The sequence below is a fragment of the Clupea harengus genome, chromosome 15 (genome assembly GCF_900700415.2).
Source record: "Clupea harengus chromosome 15, Ch_v2.0.2, whole genome shotgun sequence".
NCBI lineage: Eukaryota > Metazoa > Chordata > Actinopteri > Clupeiformes > Clupeidae > Clupea > Clupea harengus.
In genome coordinates this window covers 6,534,959-6,560,794 of record NC_045166.1, presented here as the reverse complement: position 1 = coordinate 6,560,794, position 25,836 = coordinate 6,534,959, and the positions used below count along the sequence as shown (strand labels likewise).

At 45.9% G+C, this 25,836-nt stretch overlaps 2 protein-coding genes across 2 annotated transcripts in view; one reads left to right on the top strand and one right to left on the bottom strand.

Moving 5' to 3' along the window:
• chrm5b (cholinergic receptor, muscarinic 5b) overlaps nt 1–7,929 on the bottom strand; it is a 10,863-nt gene extending 2,934 nt beyond the window's left edge. Inside the window, exon 1 of the mRNA XM_012826583.3 lies at nt 7,393–7,929. The gene's annotated coding sequence lies outside the window, so the exon portion shown is untranslated. The remainder of the gene's footprint in view (nt 1–7,392) is intronic.
• aven (apoptosis, caspase activation inhibitor) lies at nt 191–25,836 on the top strand. Its single transcript, XM_012826584.3, has 6 exons — nt 191–452; nt 830–1,004; nt 23,884–23,954; nt 24,304–24,399; nt 24,592–24,940; nt 25,028–25,836. Exons 1-6 carry the CDS (start codon nt 261–263, stop codon nt 25,162–25,164), a joined length of 1,020 nt encoding a protein of 339 aa, XP_012682038.1. The 5' UTR covers nt 191–260; the 3' UTR covers nt 25,165–25,836.

Here is a 25,836-nt window from a genome sequence, read left to right as displayed (position 1 = left end):
ATGAAAGGAAAAGAGAATGAGTAATTAATTATTCATTCATTCATTTTAATAAATCACAAACTCAATTGCCATTGTGGTGCAAAGATAATAGTCATTATTTTATTTTGTTTCATTAAAACCAAACTCATTCAAGTTCACGAGAACATAAACATGCATAAGAGAGGAACTGTCATTGTCTTTAGGGACTATATTCAATGTAACAAGAATTCGTCGACAGCGTGTAACACTGTAAACCTTCCGGAAAGCGCTACCGGTTAGAAATGGAGGGAGGTGGAAGACCGCACTGGGGCCGTGGTAGCGGCGGCAGAAGAGGTGGTGGAGGTGGAAGTGACTCTGGTTTCTCGGGTGAGCACAGGGGAGGACGAGGGCGAGGCAGTCACCCCCGTGGAAGGAGCAAAAGGGATCATTATCGGGGAAGAGGACGAGGCACACTTGCAGCGGACTTTAGCCGGGTGAGATGGCATAACTTAGCCCAAGTTTGCTAGGCTAGCCATCAAGTAGTTTATAATAACGTTATAGCTCTGTGTTACGTTGTTGACACACGTAAATAAAAGCCATTTGACAACTCTGTCTGCACGTACATTGTTGTATGCTTCATTTGTTAGCCTCATGCATTTTTGTAGAGCTAACCAACCCTGTCAGATCCACGTTGTTGGATTTGTTGTGGCATTTGTTGTTAGTGGACGCGCATGTGATTGGCATCCAAAACATGCCTTACGGTTTAATACGTACAAATCACCTTACTATACAGACTTATTTTTGTTCACTGTGTTTCTGACTGGTGCAGTTCGCACATCTGACATGTATCATGAATGTTTTCACATTAAAGGGCAAAGATGTTTCCAACGATAAGGCAGACTTTGAGGACGAGGGTCCCAGTATATTCACCAAGAGGAAGCTTGAATCAAACTGGGACCGCTATGAAGCGTCGGAGAAAGAAGAACAGAATGAGGATGCACCCGTGCAGAGGGGGACGGACTATCATGCTCTCTTGGGCTCAGCGGGTAAGGAAAACCATAGACATACATAGATATATATCTATGTATGTCTATGAGATGCGAGAAATCTATTAATTTTAATGCGTTAAGTTATGGTCCCTAACCTAATGCAAATTTATTTTCTTTTTTTTTACCCTCCCCAAGGACACTATTAAGCAAACATATTGAGAAAATAATTAATTTAAGCATTGTTTCATTTAATTTAACGAGACCAAAACCCATTGAATTGGAAAATTTGTTTTCATCACCACATATTGGACTGGCTTCTCCAGGGAGGCCTCTGCTGGATTTACCTCTCATTTCCCTAATCTGCCTGCTCAACAGAAATGTTTATATTCAAGGTGTGTGTGTGTGTGTGTGTGTGTGTGTGTGTGTGTGTGTGTGTGTGTGTGTGTGTGTGTGTGTGTGTGTGTGTGTGTGTGTGTGTGTGTGTGTGTGTGTGTGTGTGTCCGTGTCCGTGTGCCTGCCTGCGCGTGTGCGTGCGTGCGTGCGCGCGCGTGTGTGTGTCTGCGTGCGTGCGCACGCGCGCGTGTGTGTGTGTGCGCGCGCGCGTGTATATCCTTTGTTTTCATGCCAGGGCATTTGTTCAAGGAGAGAGGTGTTGCTTTGTGTACTCCTGTGGTAAAACAAGTCTTCACTCCCACACTCTTACTTTTCCTCCCTGCTGCTGGCGAGCAGCCATCTTGCTTCTTTGCCGATATCCTGTCATGGGGAGGGCCCTGACCTCTATGAAAGCCAACTAGGGATGTGGACTCACCACTGTTACATCGGTGATCACCTCTATGAGGACTAGACTCCTGCAGTGCCTTTTTAAAGGGCCTGTCTGCATGTGTAGTGAGACTGTTGCAGATGATTCAGAATGCGGCGGCGTGTTTGGGTCTCTGATCAACCAAAGAGGACACGTGGACCTCCTCTGCTAGTCACCTTCACCGGCTCCCTGTAGCTGCTAGAAGTAAATTTAAATCACTCACTCTCGCCTAGAGGACAGCCACTGGATCGGCACTGAACTATTTAAATGTGATGATTCAGCCCTCTCGACCACTTTGCTCCTCGGATGAGTGTCTGTTGTCTTTGCCTTCTCTCAGCAGCAAGCCTCTTTTAATCCGTGGTACCTCGTGGTGGAATGACCTATCTAGTGCTGTCCATTCCAGTGACAGCTTTGCCACATTCAACAAAAACTCACCTTTTTAAACAGCATTTGTCGAATTGGTGCATTTGTTAGACGTAATTTATAAATGTAATCTTAGTTTTGTTATTTGATTCTTAATCTTGTTTTATTAATTTAATTGTGTCACGCTTATTACTTCATTTTCTCTTTTTGATTGTTTTTGTCTGTGTCTGCTAAATTCCTTAATTAGAACTAGTGACAACAACGTGAAGCTTCATGAAACATTGAAGCTTTCCACACAATTGTGTCAAAAATGTTCAAATAGTCAAATCAGAGCTTGATGGGGACCTCTGCTGGTAAAGGTTAGGGAAAGCGCTGTATCACAAAATGTTTCACAATTGACCAACACATAAATCAAGCAAATAACATATAAAGCAAACATGAATAAATGGATAGATTAATATATGAATTAATAAATTAATGAATACATAAATAAATCTGTTCCACTGCATACTCCAAGTAATAAAACAGTTCTGTTTGTGAACAAATTAAACTCATGAACAGAGGAAATAAATAAATGCAGGTACACACACACACACGCACTCACACTCACACTCACACACATAGTTTGAGGGTGTACTTGGTACACTGCCATACAGCAACAAAAATTCACTGAGTTTAGGTGTCGGGGGGGACATCACTAACTATAACTATGTTCCATAAGAGAAGCCCTAGGCAACGAAGTGTAAAATATGTGTAAAATACATTTAAATATTTGTATATAAATAAATAAATGATATATAATAAATATGATAAATTATGTTTGGTAAACAAACTCCTGATTGTTAAAATGAGCCTGTTTAGGATGATCAGTTCCAATTTTCTTGTAATCCCAGTTATGAGTGAACCTCAAGGTCGAGGATATATATATGTATAGTATACTATATATAGTACATTATATATGTATTGTTTACTGGCTGCTTTAAACCAGTGCACTCTCTCTGCGTTTCTAACCTGCATTATGCTGCATGTTTCTGACTGGTGCAGTGCCAAGCATAGGCCGTATGATGCTGCATGTTTCTAACTGGTGCAGTGCCAAGCATAGGCCGTATGATGCTGCATGTTTCTGACTGGTGCAGTGCCAAGCATAGGCCGTATGATGCTGCATGTTTCTGACTGGTGCAGTGCCAAGCATAGGCCGTATGATCCGTGTTTCCGGCACAGGTTGAAGGAACACTCATCATTGCTTTCCCTTTTGGTCATTATCATTGCCATTGTTTTGGTCTCCATCTGTTTTTATATGATTTCCGGAGAGTTGCCTCCACTGTCTGATTAGTCATCTCCAGAGGACCCCAGAGTGCCCTTAATTGAAGGTGGGTGTAGTGGTTTGGCATATTTTCTTTTTTTTCCTTTTTCCTGGGCAATTATGGTATCTCTGAATTCAGGCATTCACTCTTCGATGTACACACACAAGACACACAAGACACACACACACACACTTACTCACACACACACACACACACACATAGTTTGAGGGTGTACTTGGTTCAGTGCACTTGTTGAGAGAGACCCTCTGTTCCTGAGTATACTGAAGCGGCATCAGTGTTTAAATGTGGAGACTGATACTGCATGCACCGCCCACCAGTTTGTGCTCTAAAACACTCGCCAGCCCCTTTACTAATGTAATGTGTGTGTGTGTGTTTGTGTTTGTGTGTTTGTGTTTGTGTGTTTGTTTGTGTGTGTGTGTGTGTGTGTGAGAGGTTCACTGCAGGAAACCTCATTCAGTGTCTCTTCAGATTTATGGGAAATATGCTGACCAGCCAAGGTGGTGTGTTTGTGGTGTCTTGAGCCTCCCACCTTCCCAGGCTCCTTACTATCTACAGCTTAACTTGCTTGTACATTAGTGTACCTACAAAATCACACATTTTGCACCAGTTTCTGTGCACTTGTGACTTTTTTTTCAAGCCTCATTTATACATTTTCCGTAAAAGCGTCTGGTAAATAATTGAACAGCATTGGTCTGTACAAGTGCCGTTATGCTCATTAGGAATATGCCGGAATGTGCTGATTAGTTGACTAGAGTGTTCTGAGCTGCTGTGATGAGGTCCGGTGGGCTGTTAGAGCTGTTGTGGTTCTGTGTTTGCCAGGGGAAACGGCCCTTAGTGCCCTTGGCCCTTAGGCACAGCTAGCCCCGGTGGAAACGGTGGGCCAAGGCTTTCCTCTGCACCATCCGTTTAGTCTGCAACTACAACCAGGACCTGCCGCGCTCTAGAGACACGCAGAAACAGATGGAAAGAGAGAGAAGGGAGAGGAGGTGGAGGAGGAGGACGAGGAGGAGGAGGAGGAGTGAATTTGTGATGCTGTTGACCCTACCCTTGAAGTTGAAGGCTACATCTTTCACAAAAAGGTTCAGATATTTACTGGCTGAGAAATACCACATATTTTTCTTCAGGCCTCTCTCTCTTCCTTTTATTCTTTCTGTGTATCTGTCCATCTGTGATTCATGGATCTATTAGTTTATCCATCCGTCTGTCTCTATCTCTATCTCAATCTGTCTATCCATCCATCCGTCTGTCTATCTCTCTCTCAATCTGTCTATTTTTCTTTCTTGTTTGCCATCTTTTCTATTCTCTTCTCCCGACGACCCATTTGTACGGCGTCAGTATGTCACCTGATGTCCAGTGTAGCACGCACAGGTCATCCTCAGAGTTGCAGACCTAAGCTGGTCAGTGCAGTGAGGAGGAGGAAGGGGTGACGGCTGATCTGCAGTGAGGAGGAGGAAGGGGTGACGGCTGATCTGTTTCAGGCATAACTAAAACAGTAACGTGACATGACGCGGCATTCTGCCCTCCTCATCATCCACGCTCCTCCTCATCCTGCCCTCCTCATCCTCCACGCTCCTCCTCATCCTCCACGCTCCTCCTCATCCTGCCCTCCTCATCCTCCACGCTCCTCCTCATCCTGCCCTCCTCATCCTCCACGCTCCTCCTCATCCTCCACGCTCCTCCTCATCCTGCCCTCCTCATCCTCCACGCTCCTCCTCACCCTCCACGCTCCTCCTCATCCTGCCCTCCTCATCCTCCACGCTCCTCATCCTCCACGCTCCTCATCCTGCCCTCCTCATCCTCCAGGCTCCTCATCCTGCCCTCCTCATCCTCCACGCTCCTCTACGTCTCAGGATTCATTAATGCGGTCGAGTCATTAGTCAGGGTGGCGTCCATGACGTAACATACTATGTGCCTGTGCTTCATTCAGACCATCCCTATGTAGCTGACATTCCTCCTTTTTACCCATTTAAAGGGTTAGTTGTTGATATTTGCACTCAATAGTAAATCAAATACACCCCTCGTTGTTGACAGGCTGGAATGGCGCATGATTTATTCTGAGCAACTTTGTTTGTTTCCCATTTACAGAAGGTGTGTGTGTGTGTGTGTGTGTGTGTTTTTAGCCAGCACACTGGATAGACAGCTTAAGGAACTTGAGGAGGATTTTGATTAATTTTTCAAAAAGAGAAATGGATTAATCAAGGACTGCACATTTGAAATGATTGCAAATTATGGGGCTGTGTGGAAGAAGCATTTGACAGCACTGGCAGCCAGCCGTAGGCCCACGTATGTTAGTGCTTATCTCCGATGTGTCCCAGGTGGCGAGTGCTGATGTGTTTTGAGCTGTGTCAAATTGGCAGGAGGAGAACTGTTGCTGATGTTGAGAAACACTACTGGTGCTTGTCCTTTTGTGAGCGGCCACACGCACATCAGGACACTCACACACACTCTCTCTTAGTCTCTCTCTCTCTCACACACACACACACACACACACACTCTCTCTCTCACACAGATACACACAGACACAAACAGTCTCTCTCTCACACAGATGCACTCACGCACATACACACACAGACAGCTAGTTAGGCAAGATAGCCTCTTCACAGGAGAGAGCGCAGCAGCGGTGTTGACGACCACCCTTCATCACGAATGCCAGGACAAAATGATGGGCGACTAAGGAGCGCCGAAAATGCCAGCTGAAGGCAACATGACAGCCCAGTCGCAGAGAACATCCAAACCTCTAACCCCCAAATGCCACATCCCTTGTAATCCCTCCGGCCTCAATTCAATACTGTCACCCATCTAAGTGATTTAATTGCCGTATATTAATGTGTAATGCATTTATTGCCCAGAATTTCAATGACGTGCTTTGTCACGTTTTTTTTCCTTTCTTCTCATAGGATGTAATTGAATACTGATTACTCCACAGTTTAGTTGTATTGTTGGATGAATTGCTTGCATCCAAAATAGCAATCTTTCCTCATTCGGGCACACTGTTACAGACAGCGTGCTTGTGTTAAATTAGAGGCAGGAGTTGATTTGATTTTGAATTGATTGCTAGTTCCCGTTTCTTGTCTGTTTTAGCTGTGTCTGTTTCTCTCTATTTTCCTCTCTCTCTCTCTCTCTCTCCTCGTCTCTTGTGATTGTGGTGGTGTTGCTAAGGATGCTGCATCCAGGACAAAAGGCTCACTTAATTTCGTTGGCTATTTAGTGTCTCATTGTTGCCTGAATGTATTAACCGACCGCTGATTGAACACCCACACAGCGGCGCAAAGAGGATGCGCTCATTAAAGCGACATCGAGTCATAACGAATACCTTTTTATCTGAAAACAACAGAACTGTTGAATTTAAAGAAATAATTTCCTTTTTTATTTTTAGTTCATCTGTGGCTGTTGACTTGGCTACATAAACATATTTTAGTTAAAAAAAAAACCGCAGAGAATCTTGCAACTTGATGATATTGCTGCAGATTTTGTGCAGTAACAAAAAGCTCGTCAGAGTTCTAGCTGAGAGTAGCTCAATCCTCAGAAACCCTCACTTGCTTTTGTGGCAGCCTCTGCTCAAAATGTACAGTGCCACTGATGAGACATAAAAGCCCTTTGCGAATGAATCCCACGCACACAGAAGGGACACCAGGGAGGACCGAGTTCACAGAGTTTAGAACTGTACCTGTCAGAGCATCTTACATGCTGTTTTTTTTATTTATAATATTGTCATGTAATATGCCATGGTAGTGAAGAAAGCACACAGCCATATGAAATACAAATGAAAAACTTTTGATTCATTTCACGACACGCTGCTGCTGGGAATTATACTCATGACACTCAGCGATACTCAACAGACGTACGGAGATAGTTTTTTTTCTCCTTTTTTTTTTTGCTGTTGTGTCTAATTGCAAAAAACGCCAAGGCAGTTTGACACAGACAAAGGAAGAGGAAGAGCCAGTGCAGGCAGACGTACCGTTTAAGCCTGGCAGCGGTGAGCTCGGCGTCAGCACCCCGGTGCCTGGATGCCCCTGCCAGCAGGCGAGCTCTCTCCTCCAGCCGCTCGCTCGCGTTCCCAGACTCATAGCTTCTCCCACCTCCCCCCCACCACCACCCCACCCCAAGGAGCAGCTAGTCAGCGCAGCAACACCTGGACGATGACCTCAGCCTATGAAGTCCACACGCAAGCACACTCCAAAGAGTCCGTTCATGCAGTTCCTCCCAGTTTGACCCCCACTCTCCCGGCATGCGGGAGACGCACTCCCCTGCCCTCCAGGCTTGTGACCCCCCCAGGAAGGTAGGGGGGAATCAGTTGTTGGCTTTTGACACCCTTACAGGAAGATGTTGTTGTTGTTGGAGGAGGTCTAAAAGTTCGCTGCCCTCGTCCCTCCTTCTTTCCTTCCCTCCTTCTCTCCTTCTCTCCCGCCTCCTGGAGAGGGAGTCGTGCGGCGGGAACGGACGGGTGGACGGAGGAGATGAAGAGCTTGTGGCTGAGTGCATCGGCCGACTGAGCTCTGTGCTGCGGCTGCTTCAGACCAGAGGGTCTCTCTCTCTCTCTGTCTCTGTCTTTTTCTCTCTCTCTCTCTCTCTGTGAGCCGGCACTCTCTCTCACTCGTCCTCCTCCTGCTGTTGCTCCTTTTGCCTCTCTGCCCCTACTGCCGCTGTTCTGACGTGTGTGTGTGTGTGTGTGTGTGTGTGTGTGTGTGTGTGTGTGTGTGTGTGTGTGTGTGTGTGTGTGTGTGTGTGTGTGTGTCTGTGGCCACTGCCTCTGACTGCACTGACACACACAGCTGTAGCCCTCGTTGGCTGGGAGGAGAAATTCCCACAGGGCCCGACGGATTGTCATGTTTCAGGACTTAGAGACCCCCGCCCACGGTGAGTGAGTGAGTGGGTGGGTTGGGGGGGGGGGGGGGGGGGGTGCTTGGCTTTGGAGAGGGTCGGTGATTGGAGGTCGGTGATTGGAGGGAGTGGGTAGGTGGGCATCAAGAGACCTAACTGACTGTGTGTGTGTGTGTGTGTGTGTGTCTGGGTGTGTGTGAGGGAGAGACAATGTGATGCACAGGCTGATCTGAAACCCACGGTCACCTGCAGTCACGAGTCAAACAAGAATACTTTTAATGATATTCGGGTCATTAGCGGGCTGGAGAGTTGAAATGAAAGTTTAGCAAGATCAAAATCAAATATCGCCTAAAGACTAATATCAATATTTAAACTAGGGCTGTCAATCAAGTAAAACATTTTTACTAATTAATCGCACATTTTTAAATTAATTAATCGCGATTAATCGCGATTAAAAGTTTGTTTTTCTTCTTAAGACTAAATCTTATAAATAAACAAGTAATCACTTCAGACAGCGTGTATATTAGAAACGGTTGTTTAATTGTATTTTTTTTAAACACAATGGTGCCCCTCGACGGTAAATCGTAAGAATTTCCCCTGAAGCAATTCGAATCACCTCAATCAGCCCACTGTCCTCAACTATGTTGATGGGCTGACAGTCACCGGCAACCCAAATGGTAACCTTTTCACGGACTGGTCTAGTTATTTTCCTAGAGAAGTCATGGAGTGTGGGTTGGCGATCATCTAACCTGGGACTGCTTTCTGTCGGGTGCTTTGCATTAAGGTGATAACTTAAGCTGCTTCTGTGATAGCTCAATTCAGCTTGACAAATGCTACATACAACTTTAGTTTTGTCGATTGTTCCGTCATTTTGACTCTTAAACAGAGCCTTTCCGCCCAACAATCCTTCAGCTCTCTCCATCTTCAACTACTGCAGTGGTTCTCAAACTTTTTCTGTCATTCCCCACTTTGAACAAGGGGGTTATTCAAGCCCCACCTGTCCCTCATCGCTCCCATAAAATAGTAGGCCAAGCCCCCTACTTACGAGCTACATTGCCCGAGGGGACATAGGTTCAAGTCTGGCCTGATGTAATTTCCCAATACTCTCCCCACCTCTTCTCCGCCTCACTTCCTGTCATAACTTCATGTCCTATCCAAATAAAGGCATTAAAAAAAAATAATAATAATAATAATATTATAATTTTTTTTTTTTTAAGTTGCGTTAATTGCGTTAAAATATTTTATCGCGTTAATCGCGGCCGCATTAATCGCATAGATTAACGCGTTAACGCTGACAGCCCTAATTTAAACAATAATAATAATCCACTAAAACTTTATTGTCTGAATGAATTCAGTTGTGAGAAGATGCAGCACAGCACAAATAAAGTAAAGTGAAGTATTTGTAAGTTGTAGGCAAACAGCAGTGTTGGGGAACATTAGGAGCAACACAGACACAGAACCTAATGATACGTAGCCCAGTTAATTGTTACTGATATCTTCACAAGCATTGTTGCCAATGTGCAACATACAACTATTTTATAGTCTCCCTATAGGATACCTGTAGGCTAAAATGCCATACTTGTCGAATTCAAGAGAATGTTTAGTGTTTGTGCTGCCTTTATTTCACCTAAGGATGTGGTGAATGCTTCCGGTGGGCTTAGCTATCATTTGACAGGGCATTATGTTCCCGATTCAAAGTAGAAGTTTTCCCTAGTTTTCCCAAAGAATGCAAATGAATGACCTTTTTTTGGAAACAAAGCGGGTCGGGTATAATTTTGCATCGTTTACTATTAGCGGTTGGACTTGTGGTGGGGTTGAATTAAAGCATTGGCTGGGGTGGGTTGGGTTTCTTGTGAGCAGTCGCGTGCATCACTGGCGAGTGTTTGGCTGTCGAATGCGGGGGAGAGTCAAGACAGGATAACGCTTCCTGATGCATAACAGGTTCATTAATTAGCCCGCTGGCCCAGCTCCGTTAAGACCAAAGTGGTGATGGTGGCTGAGGTGATGGCGGTAGTGGTGGTTGCGATGTAGCCGGTGGTGGTTGTGAGGGGGGGAGGCTATCTCTGGGTGACTAACATTAGTGACCGTGTGTTTGAACAGCTTGGGGTGAGCAGTTGCTATCAGGATGGCCAACTGAGGCCAGCTCCCAAATTTATATATGTGTGTTTTTTTCTACTCCCTCTTTCCCCTGGCAGTTTGACCTGGCTGGTCAAGATAAGGCCGTGGCATGTTGTGTAACAGGTGCCAGGGGTCCTGTGCGGCTGCGCTTCCTCTCAGCGTCTTATCTCTCCTGTCTGCTCCCTTCATCTTAAGCCTGTCAGATCCTCTCTCCTCTCCCCCCGTAGCCAGGAGGTGCTGGAGACATTGGCTTGGTATGCTTGTTGGGAGACTTCATGAAATAAGGGACGTTTCGTAAGGTTGATATTAACTTCATGAAATAATCAGAATCAGAATCAGAATAGTATTTATTGCCAAGTAGGTTTACACCTACCTGGAATTTGTTCTGATGTATAGGTGCATACAGTAAACATAAAAACATACAAACACAGTAAGTACTACACATAACATAAAACATAAAAACACAGTAAGTACTACACAAACACAATAAGTACTACAATACAAAAAGCAGGTTAGGAGTGCAAAAGTGGATGTGCAATGTGCAGTGTGCAATGTAGTGTGTGTTAACATAACACAGGCTTGAGGTGTGGGGGCGAAAGGGGATGTTCGTAAGGTTGATATTAACTTCATGAAATAGGGGATGTTCGTAAGGTAGATATTAACCTCAACTATCTCCCTAAGCTCGAGTCATCGGATTCTCGCCGGATTTAGGAAATCGAAATGTCAGGTAACATCACATTGATTTGTCTGTGCTTAAGTCACTTGCCTGGTTTGATCTTACGGTGCGTGTGAGCGGAATCACTTGCCTGGTTTGATATTACGGTGTGTGTGAGCTGAAAGAGTCAATCATGCCAGCGTTTAGTTTTTTTATGCTGCAGACAGTACAAAAGGTAGTGGGCAGATGTTCGATATACAGAAGTAAATTGAACTCTTGCCTTGACCAAAAGTGCTAATATGCCATATGACGTCAGAGGTTAGGTGCCAAGGCCTCAGATCCCACTTTGTGTCGAGCCCTCCGTTTTGGTTTACTAGACAAAAATTCCTAGTGATGCATATTTGTTTGTAACACGAAAATATCACAGTGTTCCCTCGAACTTTGAAGGAATGCCTCCGTGCGATTGTGGCCAAATGACGCCACGTGGAGTCCAGCACTGAGACAATCTGAGTTAGTCATTATAAACCCTGTTGTAGCCTGAGGCCTCTCAGACTGTCAAAATCATTTGAGTAATTGTAGAGTAATTACCCTTGATGAAGTACAGTAGATTACACTTCTTAAGACACAGATAAGTAGTGTTAAGACCGGAGGATTAGGCTCGGAGGACTTGGTGCTTCATTTGCTAAAATGGATTCTAAGCACACACACATACTCACTCACACACACGCACACACACACACACACACACACACACACACACACACACACACACACACACAGAGACACAGAAGAGCACACTAGAGAGTGAAAATGTCAGTCTTCGTGTTCGCTAAGGGACTGGTTGGCTGTAGCACTTCGCACACCGACCAGCTAAGCAACAGATTTTCAAATTTGGGAATAAACAGTCCCTCCGTTTGAAGGAAGACTGTTGGAATTCAGATACAATGTTCATTAGCACGTCATGCTTTGGGATCCGATGTTTGCTGATGTGACATGGCCCGAAGGTATCTTAAGTGTGCAATATTGATAAGCACCTCTGCAATGAATGGTGGTTTTATAGCCATATATTTTCATGCTCAGTCAACCTGTTTCTCAGTAAAGCTTTGATATTTGCTGCACCATTAGCTGTCAAAGAAAGACCAGAAACTGATTGTGGCCTTCAGCCTCTCTGTTTTTAAGTTGAATGATGAGTTCTTGCTGTCGTCGCACATTATTTTAAATTTCAATTAATTGTTGTGGTGCACAATTATCGCAGGCTTGCCCACAATTTCCCGGACATGCAACGTGAAGGAATGAAATTTCTTTGGACACTCATTCTGGAAGGTTCCGTGCCTTTGGTTGCAGAGTCCTTGGCTTCTCGTTTCTCCCGTCCTTATCTAAGTCGTGTGTGTGTGTGTGTGTGTGTGTGTGTGTTGGTGTGTATGAGTGGCCTTCTCTTCGAGAGCACAGTTTGTACAGACACCCTATCAGACCACCCAGAGCAGTCTCTCCTCCAGAGTGACACACGCACACACGGACGCACACAAACACACACAAACAATGCGTACAAGGTTGCCGAGTGGGGCCTCTGGGAAGCATCCCTGGTCCAGCTGCTTTTAACAAGTCCTTCAGGCTGTCTCTAACATTGAGGGGAAATGGTTTATGTAATGCCGCCCGTGTTCCCATGGATTTTCCAGGCTTCAAATCGTATTGAGCGTAATGGAGATGTAATGGAGGATATGAGTCGCGTTATGCATCCCCGAGGACGGCTAATGAGACACATAAATATACGGTGGCGGCTCTTTGCTGCACGCACCTTCATCATATTCATGCCCACATTCCCCCCGCCACTGTGATCACCTCCCCCCCCCGCCACCGAGGACGGAGGAGAACTGTTGTCTGTCTGCCTGTGTGTCTGTCTGTCGGCCTGTCTGTCTGTCTGTCTGTGGAATGGGGGATTTTAGCTGCTGTCCTGTTCTTGTATCCTTCAATCCCTCTGCATGCCCTCCGAGCGCATGGCAAGATGTGTGATTGGAGGGCATCTGGCTTTTGTACGTGTATCTCGACATGAGGTCGGGCCGTGGTGATTGATCGTCAGTGACAGCGCACCTGTGGGAGACTCTTATTCCCCCCCCCCCCCCCCCAACCCATCTCCTCTCGCTCCGAGCTGTGGCCTCGATTCTTGTAGCTGTCAACATCTGGGCCCTCCATCATCTGTGTCAGAGTCCTTTAAGATGGTCCCCCCCTCTGGTATAAACCCCACCCTACCACCTTATCTGGTATCATCAGATCATACAAGTCCCCCTGGTCACAGCTAACACCAACCACCCCCTCCCACCCCCACACATGTGCCAAGTTCACAACCACCCCCCAACCCCCCCACAAAGCTCCAAAGCTCGATTTAAGGCAGAATGGAAACAGGTATGCAAAGTCTCTCGTGGTTCTGTATTCTGTTCCAAAGCCTTTGTGTTGTGCCGTTGTGGTGCTTCATCATGACTTCATCAAAACAAAAAAAAAAACCTTCACCTCTGTTGCATAAGCTCTTGTAACTCTGCTGTGATGAGAGATGGTTATGCCAAGTGAGGCTGAGGGAGATGGCTTTTTAGCATTTTTTAGCTCCCCCCACCCGATGTTGTCGTTGTAATCATATTCTGGATGCATGCACATAATCCACCCACGCTGGTGTCTGAAAGGCTCCGGAACTCCAGCGGAAAAACGCCTGGATCTCTGGCCCATCCGCCTCCAGTCACACACACACACACACACACACACACACACACACACACACTCACACACACACACCTGTTTTAAAAACAGGACTCGTATACCTGAACCGTTAGTGCTCAGCGTGATTGTATATACATTCTGCTGGATAGATGGCATCTTTATGAATTCCCTCCCTCTGTGAAGACGTCTCTGTGCCAAGTTTTAAGGCACGTGTGCTATCTGCTAGGCTTCGCTAACTTGACTCTCATTCTGTTTGCTCAACTGTAGAACTAGTTTGAAACCACCTGAAACCTTCACTTCTCACAGAGGTGGATACCTCCTTGCTTAATTGCAGTGCCATGATGTTTTAGGCCGAACCAGTCATCTATGTGACCATTCAAAGCTTTCTGCCTTTCGGAGAGAAATGACAATTAATTGGGCTATGTATCATTAGGTTCTGTGTCAAAGGCTGTTCTTAATTATCCCCAACACTGCTGTTTGCCTACAACTTACAATGACTTTACTTTTATTTGAGCTGTGCTGCATCTTCTCACAACTGAATTCATTCAGACAATAAAGTTTTAGTGAATTCTTATTGCTTTTTGATATTAGTCTTTAGGAGAGAAATTAAATCCTCTCTGTTTCCACCGAGCATTCATGCGACTTACTGACCAGGTGTCTGAAAGTCCCAATTATGGACATAGCAGGACCACCAGAAGACATTAAGCCCCCCTGAAGGAGTTGGACATATCAGAATCAATGGGTCAGAGCTTATAATGATTGACAATATTTAATAATCCAATGAATCTTATATTCATTTTGTATTTGTTGCTTGTAAATGAGACTTACTGACCAGGTGTCTGATCGTCCCAATTATGGACATAGCAGGACAACCAGAAGAAATGACTCCTGCCCCCCCCCCCCCCCCCCCCCTTTACACACTCTCATTAAAATGTGTGAAGAAAGCTGCGGTATGTATGTTTAGCCTTAAGCTGGTAAGGGCTGTTGTAGGCTGTGTGTGGCTAGGTACGTCCTCTGTTAGATAAGGGATGGGTGAAGCAAATCCTCAAAGAAAAACAATTTAGTCGTGCGCTCTAAACATAAGTAACCCGTGTTCCCAATTTCACATTTTGTTTGCCCCACAGTTTCACATAATTTTGCCCTGCCAGGCAGGGACGTGCACAGGAATTTTGAAGGGCAGTTGCTCTGCCCTGAAAAAAAGGGGCAACACGTACATTTTTGTCACCGCCGCTGCCACGCCCCCGTCCCCTGGACGCATATTTTGCCTATATCACTTGAAACTCTCACTGACTGCCACACCCCGTACCCTGGACGCATATTTTGCCTATATCACTTGAAACTCTCACTAACCGCCGCCACGCCCCCGTCCCCTGGGCGCTTATTCCGCGATTATTTTATCTAGGCCTACATGAAGTTCTGCAGCTGTAATACTATTTAAAAAAAAATATACATTTCCTTCGGAGGGGCAACTTCAGTCGAGGAAGGCAAACGGGCAGTTGCCCGAGCAACCTTAGCCCCCTCCTGTGCACATCCCTGCTGCCTGGGGTTATTGTCTCGTGGCTGGAATCGATTTTGTGAGTTTTGTGGTTCCAAGGCATTGTTGATGTCGGTTTGGTTTCAGGATATGCTACGCAACGGTTGTTTCGTAATGTCATTTTTGAAATGCACGTTGACAAAGAAAAAGCAGAGCTGAAAGAAAACAAACACTGTTGGACTGCTGCTGTTTCATCTTTGACATGGTTGCCGTTCCAGTCACTGGAACCATAGAGGTGATTCTCTGGCTTTTAATTGGCTCTACCGAAGATGGAACCTCCATGGCCAAATAATTGGACAATCTAATAAGCACCGATCACATTTATCAGCGTATCTTTTCTGCGGTCCGTAGACCTGCCTCTTTCATTAGACCCTGAACGTGTCCTGTGAGCTGTATTGATTTTCTTTTTGTGAGAGCTTTGAGCAGATTCAATATATTTGTTTGTGAAAGCAGGCCCCTTGTGGTGTGCATGGCCGCGCGTCCAGGTGCGGTGATCCCGCTGAGAGTGTTTGTTATGCCTCAGGTGTGAGGAGCAGGCAGGTAAAAGCATGTTGTAAGTCTGCAGGGTGGACCCCAGTGACATGTGGCAAGAGTGGGGTGTCGCCATCATCGATAAGCAACTGATGCTCAAAAGTGGGGGAAGAAATAAACCTACCATTTTAAAGTGCAGAAAATATATAGTAATTAAATAGTTTTAGCAATTATATAAATATCTTTTCCATAGATGACATTTTTTAGATATTTTCCTTGATGACAGCTACAACTCATGAAGTATGAGTGCTTTACACATTTGACTGTTTGTGTTATTTGAAAAACGATATTCTGATAGTCTCATGTTCATTCACTTCTACAGATTATGTGTTTTTGCCACCAGTTGTTGCCTCTTTTCAAAATTCCCTTCAGTTTATGAAATCAGATGATGCCCTTTAGTTCAAAGAGTTATTGATGGTTCCGATCGAAGAGGAGAGTGTCATTCTTCTTTATTGAATTCAGTGCCATAGAAATTTGGTTTTAATGAGCCAGCCACCGTTGTCAGCCAGCTCCAGCCGTGCCTTGAATTGCAGACAATCCTCTGACAGTTCATTCCCTAAACCTAGCTGTGTGGTGAGTCCAGTTTAAGACCATTAATACTGTTTTTTTAGGCGTTTGTGTTCATTCATTACAATCTGGGATTGACAGGATTGACAATGGCACACTGGATGTATAGTCCGTGTCAAAACCAACCGAACGGTACAGTCCAAACAACAAAAACAACCCTGTTATGTGGTTGTCAAAAACAAATGTGTGTAGTGTCCCATGCTGTTGGCTAATGAAAAACAAAGAAACGTTCTTTGATCAATGACCGTTGGTCACCCATTGATTGGCCAGATGCCCGTTTGCCACCGTTGACGCCGGTGTTGCGTTAATGCACTGCTGCCAAGCCTGTCATTAATGAGCGTCTCAGCTGGACCCCACGCTGCGTGACGTGATGCCCGTTTCCCTAGCGGTGTTGTTGCCGCGCGGTGTCCGCAGCTGGGGCTGGCATCAGCTTTATTTACCGCTGATTAGCCTCTTAGCCACGCCGGCCCCACAGGGTGCCAGGACGCGCAAACACACGGGCCGTGCAAAGCTGTTAAGTGTTTGTCCAAATCTGGACGCTTCCCACTGGACTGGCAAACGGTCCGCTGCCACGTCAGGCGTCAGCCGACAACAGCCCATCCCCCGATCCCCCACTCCTCTCACATTCATCTCTCTTTCGGCTGCGCCAGGAGACATTTTCTCATCCTGTGTTGTGTGGTTGTTTGAGCAGCAGGCATCAAAGGGGCCTTTATCAGTCCATTGTGCTGCTGCGTCTGCGGTGATTAGTTTTAGGCCAATTATTTGCTTGACCCCATGGCAACGTGGAGGACAAACGTGTCCTGAGCTCATCGTTCTGCCATTCAGTGATTTGTGCCGTTGGAGGAGAAGTCTCTCTCTCTCTCTCTCTCTCTCTCTTTCTTTTTTTTTCTTTTCTTTTTGATGGAGCACTGAGGAAATAAGCTCAGAGGTACCTGAGCTCTTAGGCTCCCGTCAGCAACCCCCCCCCCCGCTTCGCCACCAGCCCTGAGATTCCGCTTTCACTTCCATCCTAAATGGCTAAATTAGACCATTGTTAAACACGGCACAGTAGGATTTTCATCACCCATTGTTAAATATCTTTCGGAAAGGCGAGATACAGAGTCATTATATAATCCGCTTAATTATGCAAATCATTCCGAGTCTGCCGTTTTAATTCTTTTTTTTTATTCTACCTTCTGCATTGTGCTCTAAGAATTCATGAGAGTGGCTTCCTTTGATCACACACATCATAAAAGGTAACTTGGCAGAATACCACAGAATGGGAGGATGACGTTTGGGAAATGTACCGGTTTTACATTGTGGAGAACTGCACTGTGAAGTGGCTCTGTGACACAGAGCTCTGCAGAATAAGTCTTTGCCTAGGCACTGTAATTAAAAAGTGTAATGATGTGTGGGGGAAAGTCAAAATCAATATTATGTTATTATGCATGATATTAGTTAAACTTAATTCAAAATTTTACAATGCTGTTTGATGTGTTGTTGTTGTGGTGGTGTTCATCATTCCTCCACAGGAAGTGTGCTGGTAGGAAGGGGGGGGGGGGGTTTCTGGTGCTGTGAACCGCTATCTGTGAATTACTAAGGGATTGACCCACTCATTTCGAAATGGTCTTTGTGATCGCGTCAACGCTGTTTGTCTGTTTAGTCTAATGAACCACCTTCAACACTCGAAAACACTTTGAAAAGACAAGCAAACAGCCACTACACTCTTTGTTTACAGTATGCTTTGGTTTCATCGGTTGCTTCGAACGAATAACTGTCCGATGTTTGTTGTGCGTCATTGACCACAGACTTTAATTGCAATTAGTGTGAAATTATTTATTGAATGCTTGGTTAGTTCTACAGCTGATTTTTGTTAATTGGCTGCCGTTGGGTTATGCTAAGGAGATGCAGATTAATGTGGAGGTTTCAGACCAGCTTGTTTTTAAGGACTCACTCTTGTTGATGTTTAATGGTGGCTGCTTTGAGAGGTAGAGGAGCAGCACTGTTCACACAAAAGGTCTTTGCTAAAAGGGTGGGGAACAGTCAACATGCAGTCTCTTGAAGGACATACAGTAACAATGAAAGACTGTATAATAGTTAGCCTATTCAAACAGCACTCAAGTTGTATGAGCCCAGGGGGATTAAGGTAAGCAAACACGGAATGAGGTTACTGCATGTTTGTTCACTTCAGATCCTACAGTTCAGTTCATTTCAATTGTGTTCATTTATATAGTGGCGTTAACATTTAGAGCAAGCACATATATCCGAAAAACTCCCTTTGAACAGGAAGAAACCTTGTGCAGTCTTGCTTTCTACTGCTTGCGTCCTTTGTATTTTGGAATCATATGTGATCTGAGATCAGCTGAGATCATCACCGCCCTCCTCCTGGTCATCGGGGCAAAGGATGCAAGAAAAGAAAACTCACTTCATGTTGTTGATTTCGCTAAAGGCAACTGAAGATGGCGACAGGCATGCTCTTCAGAAGTGCATCCATCCATGCCTCGTGGAGATGCCAGGGGGCTTGGTGGCAAGGGAAGAGAGGGCGTGAGCTAAACGGAGTGAGAGTGATGGCGGAAATTTACATTTACAAACACATTCGACTGAAGCGTTCCCTTGGTAGCCGAGCCGAGAGATCAGAGCGTCTCTCAAAGCGTGGCGTATAGTAATGAAGTGGCCGATTTTTAATAAAGCGCTCAGCTGGCACCACTTTGAAGAGGCCTCCCAAAGGTCTGCCTACATGCCGGTGCCCTCGCTCCCCTCTCTTTCTCTCTCTCGCATCCGGGCTAACAGAATTAGGAGTGCCAGCCTGAGGGTGGGGCACATCTGTCACTGGGAGCGCATGCCAGGGTTGCAGCGCCACCCGATCGACCCTGCGGTACCCCCTTCTCGACCACCCCTCCAAACCTGCCCAAAACGCCCAACCCTCAGGACAGGGTCCACTTCTCTCTTTGACATGCGAGGCTTTATGGCTCTGACTGGTGACTGGTAACCACCCTGGACATGCAACGCTTTATGGCTCTGACTGGTGATTGGTAACCACCCTGGACATGCAACGCTCTATGGCTCTGACTGGTGATTGGTAACCACCCTGGCTGCTGAATGGCTGCAGCGAAGCATCCCAGTCTCTCAGGGCGTTTGTGCAGATGTTTGCTTTTGATTGATATTCAGACGGATTGGGGCGGATTAACACACAGGCAAAGCCTGAAAGGCGCCCAAAGACGGACTGCAGACTCTCCAAGGCTCCTGCGTCGTAAACCGTGCCAATTACCATTAATATCTGATTCCCATTAACAACGCAAATATGCCCAGATGCCTCATGCGCCAAATATGGTTAGCGCTCAGCTCGGGAATCATTTAGACCATACATGGCCAACTCCTTGACAACGTTTAACATCAGTTTTCGCAGGTCATTATTCCACATCACGGTACAATGGGATTGTTGCAGAAAGATACACAAACACTAGTAGCTGAAAACCTACCCCATGATTTGTCATTTTGGGGGTGGGGGGTGGGGCACTGTCTGCTTTTAATAGACCACCAGTGATTACAGACTAAACAGTCCAGATGGAATATGTTTCAGAGTGTGCTGAACTGAAGGACCATCCACAGTAGGCCATTAGGGCTTCTTCAAACATGCAGTGTTTTCATAGAGGCCTGAGCTGTTCAGTAGCTCTGTTGTTTTTAAAAACTATTCTCTCGTTATTCTAGCTACGCTGTTATGCTATGGCCATGACTGTTTAAATGACTCCAAAGTCAACCCCTGTGTGAGGGACGCCTCACAGTCTGATATCAAAACAACCGTGTAGGAGTCTCTACATAAACGTGGTCAATTCATGCCTCTAAGTTCATTCGTCCACCAGTTCATTGATACAGTGAACATACAAGAGGCATCAAGAGTTGCTCTATGTTACAATGAAGATGTCATGTCATTGAGTTTTTGAACAGTAGCCAGGGAGAGAATTTTGCCTATGCCTTTTTAAGCTAAATAAGAAAATTAACCTTTAGGCTTTGTTTGTTAGATGTTTGGTTTTGCACTATATGATAAGATCTCTAAACGTATCTGAACTTAAACATTATATATAAATTGACACAATTTTACAGAAGTGTTGGCTATACAGTAGGCGAGGCTTTGCCAGGCTGAGATGCTTCTGTGCTTGGTACGGTTGAAGGGATGGGAGCCATGTCGCATGCTCTGTGAAGTGACCTGTGCTGGGCTCCAGCTCTGCAGCTCTGACAGGGCCAGCGCTTATCGCCATGGCAGCTGTTGCTGTGGCACTGTCATTGACAGTGAAAGAAACATTCTAAAACTGCCAGGAGGGCATCTTCCATCCACCGTTGCCAGTCACCGATCGGGATGACATTGTCGCCCGGGTGATGATGCACTACTCCCAGATGGTCAGCAGTTCTGACCTGGCAGGAGAGATGAGTTCCTGTGTGAGTGTGATGGGATGGTGTGCGTGTGCGTGTGTGTGGAGGAAAAGGTGAATTGTTCTCCTGACATCTTGTATGCTAAGGCTCTCTGTCCATCTGTTTTATAACTCTGGCCTCGCTGGCAGATGGAGAGCCATTGTCCCACCACTTCTGCATTTATTAATTGCAATCGCGAAGAGCTGTTATGGCTGCATAAATCATCCCTCAGCCTGTCTGCCCCCCCCCCCCCAGCCCCTAAGTTTCTCCCCGAATGCGAACACGTCCAAGCTGACAGAAGCTGTGCTCGAGCGCCGCTTTGCCACTTGACCCTCCACTCTTGCTCTGTGGAGCAATCAGCAGCTTAACCAGCTGCATTTGACAAGGGTGGCACGGCTGAACGAGGGGGGTATGTGACCGTGGGCCGAACATGTGGAGAGTGGGAATGGGGGAGTGGGGGAGTGGGGGTCGGGCGCTGCTGGCCCAGGGTGGTGCTGTGCCGCGTCAGGGCAGCGTGTGGTGCTGTGCCGCGTCGAGACGGCGTGTGGTGCTGTGCCGCGTCGGGACGGCCATTGGGTCTGCGCTGCCCGCGCCCAGGACAGCTGTGCGTGACGGGCACGCTTCTTTCTTCTCCTGTCCTCCATGCCTGCCACAGCACGCATTCAGCCGGCTCTGACCTGCAAATGACATTCAGCGCTGGGGGGTGGGGGGGTGGGGGTGGGATAGGAGTCAGGGATGAGGTCTCGCGCTGACAGCCTCACCTCAACCTAGACATCACAAGGAGGCCAGGCTTCTTCAAAAAGAGGCCTTGTAATATTTTTTTTTCTTTCTCAAACTGTCACGAATTCCGCTCGAGTTGTAAGTGGGAGTGCAAAGTTTAATCAGAGCGAGCGAGAGAAAGAGAGAGAGAGAGAGAAAGAGAGAGACCAAATTGACATGCTGCTGCCTGAGAGTGTGGAAGCTACAGCGCTGCGGACTGGCTGCCCAGCCTTAGGCCATCATATGGCCTTTTCGGTTTATGCAAAAAGGCAAAAATATGGAACAGATGTTAAAAATTAGCCTGCGATACTTTTTTTTCAAGCAATCTGCTCTCGTGAAGAGAGGCTTATCTATTCTGAGCACAAACATTAACTGGAGATGATTTTTCGCACGCAAATGCAAAGTGTGATTGCCTGGCAGTAGTAGAGGATCGCTAAACCTTGCTAGCAAATAATCGATTATATGCCTTAACACCTGTGCACACAGCACACAGTACGCTTTATGATTGATCAAATTTAATGTGGGCAATAAAATACATAAACCAGATTAAGGAAAAAAAGATTGATTACCAATCAAAACAATAATGACAAACATGCTTAAATTCATAACTGACCTATGCTGTAGTGTGTAAAAAAGCAATGCATGAGCAAACAAATGGTTTGTTATCGCAGACTTGCCCTTTCTCACTGTGAGCAAAACATCAGATGGAATGGAGGATGTAAATAGTGTAAACAGTGTTGGTGGTTTCTTCACTCATTTCAAAATACAGCAGATGAGTATCCATAACGTCGGTTGAGATGTTAGGTGCAAAACATTAATGCTATATTGCTAGCGGCGGAATCATGTTACCTTGTTAATTGTTGGCTGGAAGTAGTTGAGTGGATATTAAGTTACTTTGTCACTTTGAATTAACATGTGCAAAACATCAGCTGTAACATAGACTTTTATTAATCTGCATTGGTGGTGGTATCTTAATGTATTTGAAACTGAGAGCAGATGAGCAGTTATGTGTTTGGATGGCTCTGTTTAATGTCACTTCATTACACTATCAAAACAGTTATGTGTTTGGATGGCTCTGTTTAATCCCACTTTATTGCACTTCCAAAACAGTGATGTTGCTCAGCCATATTGGATGTGTCGAAAACCTGGAGTTCTCAGAGGTGTTTCCCCATTCAGTTCAATGGATGAGAAAAAGAAAAGAATGAGCCTTGCACGGGATGAGGACGGTCATGTCAGAGTTGGAGCGGTGTCGATACCTCAAAATCGCTAGGAGTGTCAAAAACGGAATAATAAGGAGAAGGCCTTGAGAACAACAGTACATCTCGTAGCAGTCACACTACTAATGAAGTCCCCAATAAGGGGTTGCCTCGTAAAACTGTCAACAGTGACCTGTTTTTTCTTCTCCCCTGATAGAGTTTAGACGGCTCCATTAGACGGCTCATTTAAAATGATTCTGAAAGGCTGTAATTGGTGGTTGTAATCCCAAGGGGACAATTTACGTCACGTTCCATCAGTTGTCCTTCTAGTATTTACACTGTAGATACTGCTTCTAACTGACTAGGCCTCAATCAATACATATATAGAGCGCATTCATACTTGTCTGGGTAGTAAGTGGTCATTATCCTGGTGCTGCTCCTCAATAAATGCCATTGTGTGAGAAAGATGATATTGCCTCCTCCTAGATGGGCTTTAAGAATTAGTGAAATTGTATTTGCCTTGAGTAGGAACCATTCAGTTTCCACGCAACAAACATAACGTCCCCTGTGAGGGAATATGGCCACCTCTCCAAAAGTGTCCCCATATGTCCACCTCTCCAAAAGTGTCCCCATATGTCCACCTCTCCAAAAGTGTCCCCATATGGCCACCTCTCCAAAAGTGTCCCCATATGTCCACCTCTCCAAAAGTGTCCCCATATGTCCACCTCTCCAAAAGTGTCCCCATATGTCCACCTCTCCTAAAGTGTCGTCCGGTCTCCTCTTCTGGCTGTAGTTGAGGCTTTATCAGGTCCACAGTGGGAATGATGACTGTGTGATTCTGCCATATGTGAGCTGAGATTGTGGAGCAGGCGGGGGGGGATCATAGTCATGTACCCCCCTTTCTGAAAAGAACGAGGACAGAACTTACAAGCCATCGCACAGCTTTATCTTCCTGAAATTCAAAATCCACTCATGATGTTTTGTGTTTGATAACAATTTGTTCTTCCATTTCCATTATTTTTGGTGAAATGAAAGGAGGTTGTTCATTTCCATAAAGAGAGCGAGGGCTCTGTGGTTTTGTGTGATAACTTTGTTATAGAAGGCCACACAGTCTGATCCTTGGTGTTGATGGAGTATTGAAACAGGAGTTTGAGCTTTGGCTTTTTTCCCCCACAGGAGACTCGTTCTCACAGTTCCGATTCTCCGAGGAGAAGGACTGGGAGATGGACTCACTGGCTGCTCATCAGGTACTGACTTACATTTTATTTTTGAATTTACCAACACTTATATACAATGTGTTGAGTCTTAAAAAGTATTATTATTATTATTAGTAGTAGTGGTGGTGGTGGTGGTGGTGGTAGTAGTAGTTGTAGTTATTATACTGTCCATTGAATGTTCTCATATTTAAATGCATCTGTTAGATCTCTATACAGTGAAGCTGAATGTTTTAAAAGCTGGTGTGTGTGTGCACAACAGGGTGCTTACTCTCCTAATCTCTGCCCCTCTCTCCCTCTCTCCTCATCTCTGCCCCTCTCTCCCTCTCTCCTCATTTCTCTCCCTCTCTCCTCATCTCTGCCCCTCTCTCTCTCTCTGCAGATGTCGGGTGTGTTTGTGGACCTTGCGGTGCTGGCCCGGTCTCTGCAGGAACTGCCTCTCCACCGGCGGCTCAACCTGGAGCCCGAGCTGGTCCAGGTAACACAGTGGTGGCCATGGCGCCCTCACCCCTGATCAGCCTCTCTGATAGTTCAGCAGCATTGCTTAAACAAAGGTGTTTCAACACATCCTCTACGGCTACAAACTGAACTGAGGTCAATGGTGTGACGTCCTTATTGTTTGTTGTTGATGTTGTTTTTATTGTTATTTTTGTTTGTTTTTTTCTTCCAGGAGGCCGCACCGGTGGAACTGCCCACCATAACCATGGTGGGCAAACCAGACAGCAGTGCCCTAGGCGGAGGGGGGTTTATGACCGCTGCTCCTGCAACCAAAGGCTTGGCGTGTGGCACGGGCGTTTCCAGCGCTGTGAAGCCGACGCCGGCCCGCACCGAAGCCCAGGTCTCCTCCGGTGAGCGGAAGGCACCAACGGAAGAGATGGACGAAGAGCTGGACCTACTCCTGGGCTTGCAGAAACCCGTAGCCGAGCTCTCTCCCATGGAGATGCCACCCAGCACCGAGTTCCCTCCCATGGAGACGCTACCCAGCACTGCAGAGGAAGTTACTCCAGTCCTCAGTGAAAGTGAGTAAGCTACAGTTAACGAAGCACAGGTTAGGTTGCTGGGGCGTGGCCTGTAACTGTTTAATTTTCTTTAAATGACTTTCACAGAAGCAGCTGAAGAAAAGAAAACCGATGAGGTTGCGGAGGGGGTGAAGGAAGAGGAAGCCCCACCCGAACCAGCGCCTGTAAAACAGGAAGTGTCCGAGGAGGACCTGGAGGACTGGTTGGACAGCATGATCTCATGACCTCAGTGGACTATTACACTGGTTCCACTCCTTAGAGGGACGCGGTGGTTAGCACCTGATGCACAGGACACGCGGCTGTGGAAACCACACACGTTGGAGCGCAGACCATTCCCCCAACAGCCCTTCCTCAACCAATCAGCTTTGTTTTTTTACACCAGGGTTTAACTACAGGGCTAAATAGGCGGAGATGTTGTCATTTTTGTTTCCTGTAAGTGTCCAAATTCCTCACTTGTAAGACACAAAGAGGTGTAACGATGTGCCTTGGATAGTCTCTGGCGTATGGATTTGCCATCCTTTTTGCTTTGAGAGGTGTAGGTGTCTTTGGGTGACTTGTGGCTCCGTGTCTGTGGACGGATTGATGTGCTCGGGAACATGAATGACAGCTGGGATTTATTGCATCTGTTGCTTTATTCTCTTTTTCCCCCCCTCCTCAAAAAGAAATGGCGACCACCAAAGCTACTACATACATACAAATGGCCATTCAATAGCAGTTTAAATTATTTTTTTTTCATCATATACTTTTTTTAGTTTGTTCAATAAACGCATAGTTTGTTCATACATTTTCTTCTCAGCAGTGAATTTCTCTGAATACTGTGATAATCGTGAACGTGTGCAGGTGGCCACGAGGCCCCTTGCAGTAGCCAAGAATAAATCCAAACTGATAAACACTTA

Coding starts and splice junctions, on each gene's coding strand:
- aven (XM_012826584.3), top strand. CDS start 261: ATGGAGGGAGGTGGAAGACCGCACTGGGGCCGTGGTAGCGGCGGCAGA. Junction 23,955..24,303: donor ACTCACTGGCTGCTCATCAG/GTACTGACTTAC, acceptor CTCTCTCTGCAG/ATGTCGGGTGTGTTTGTGGA. Junction 24,941..25,027: donor TACTCCAGTCCTCAGTGAAA/GTGAGTAAGCTA, acceptor TGACTTTCACAG/AAGCAGCTGAAGAAAAGAAA.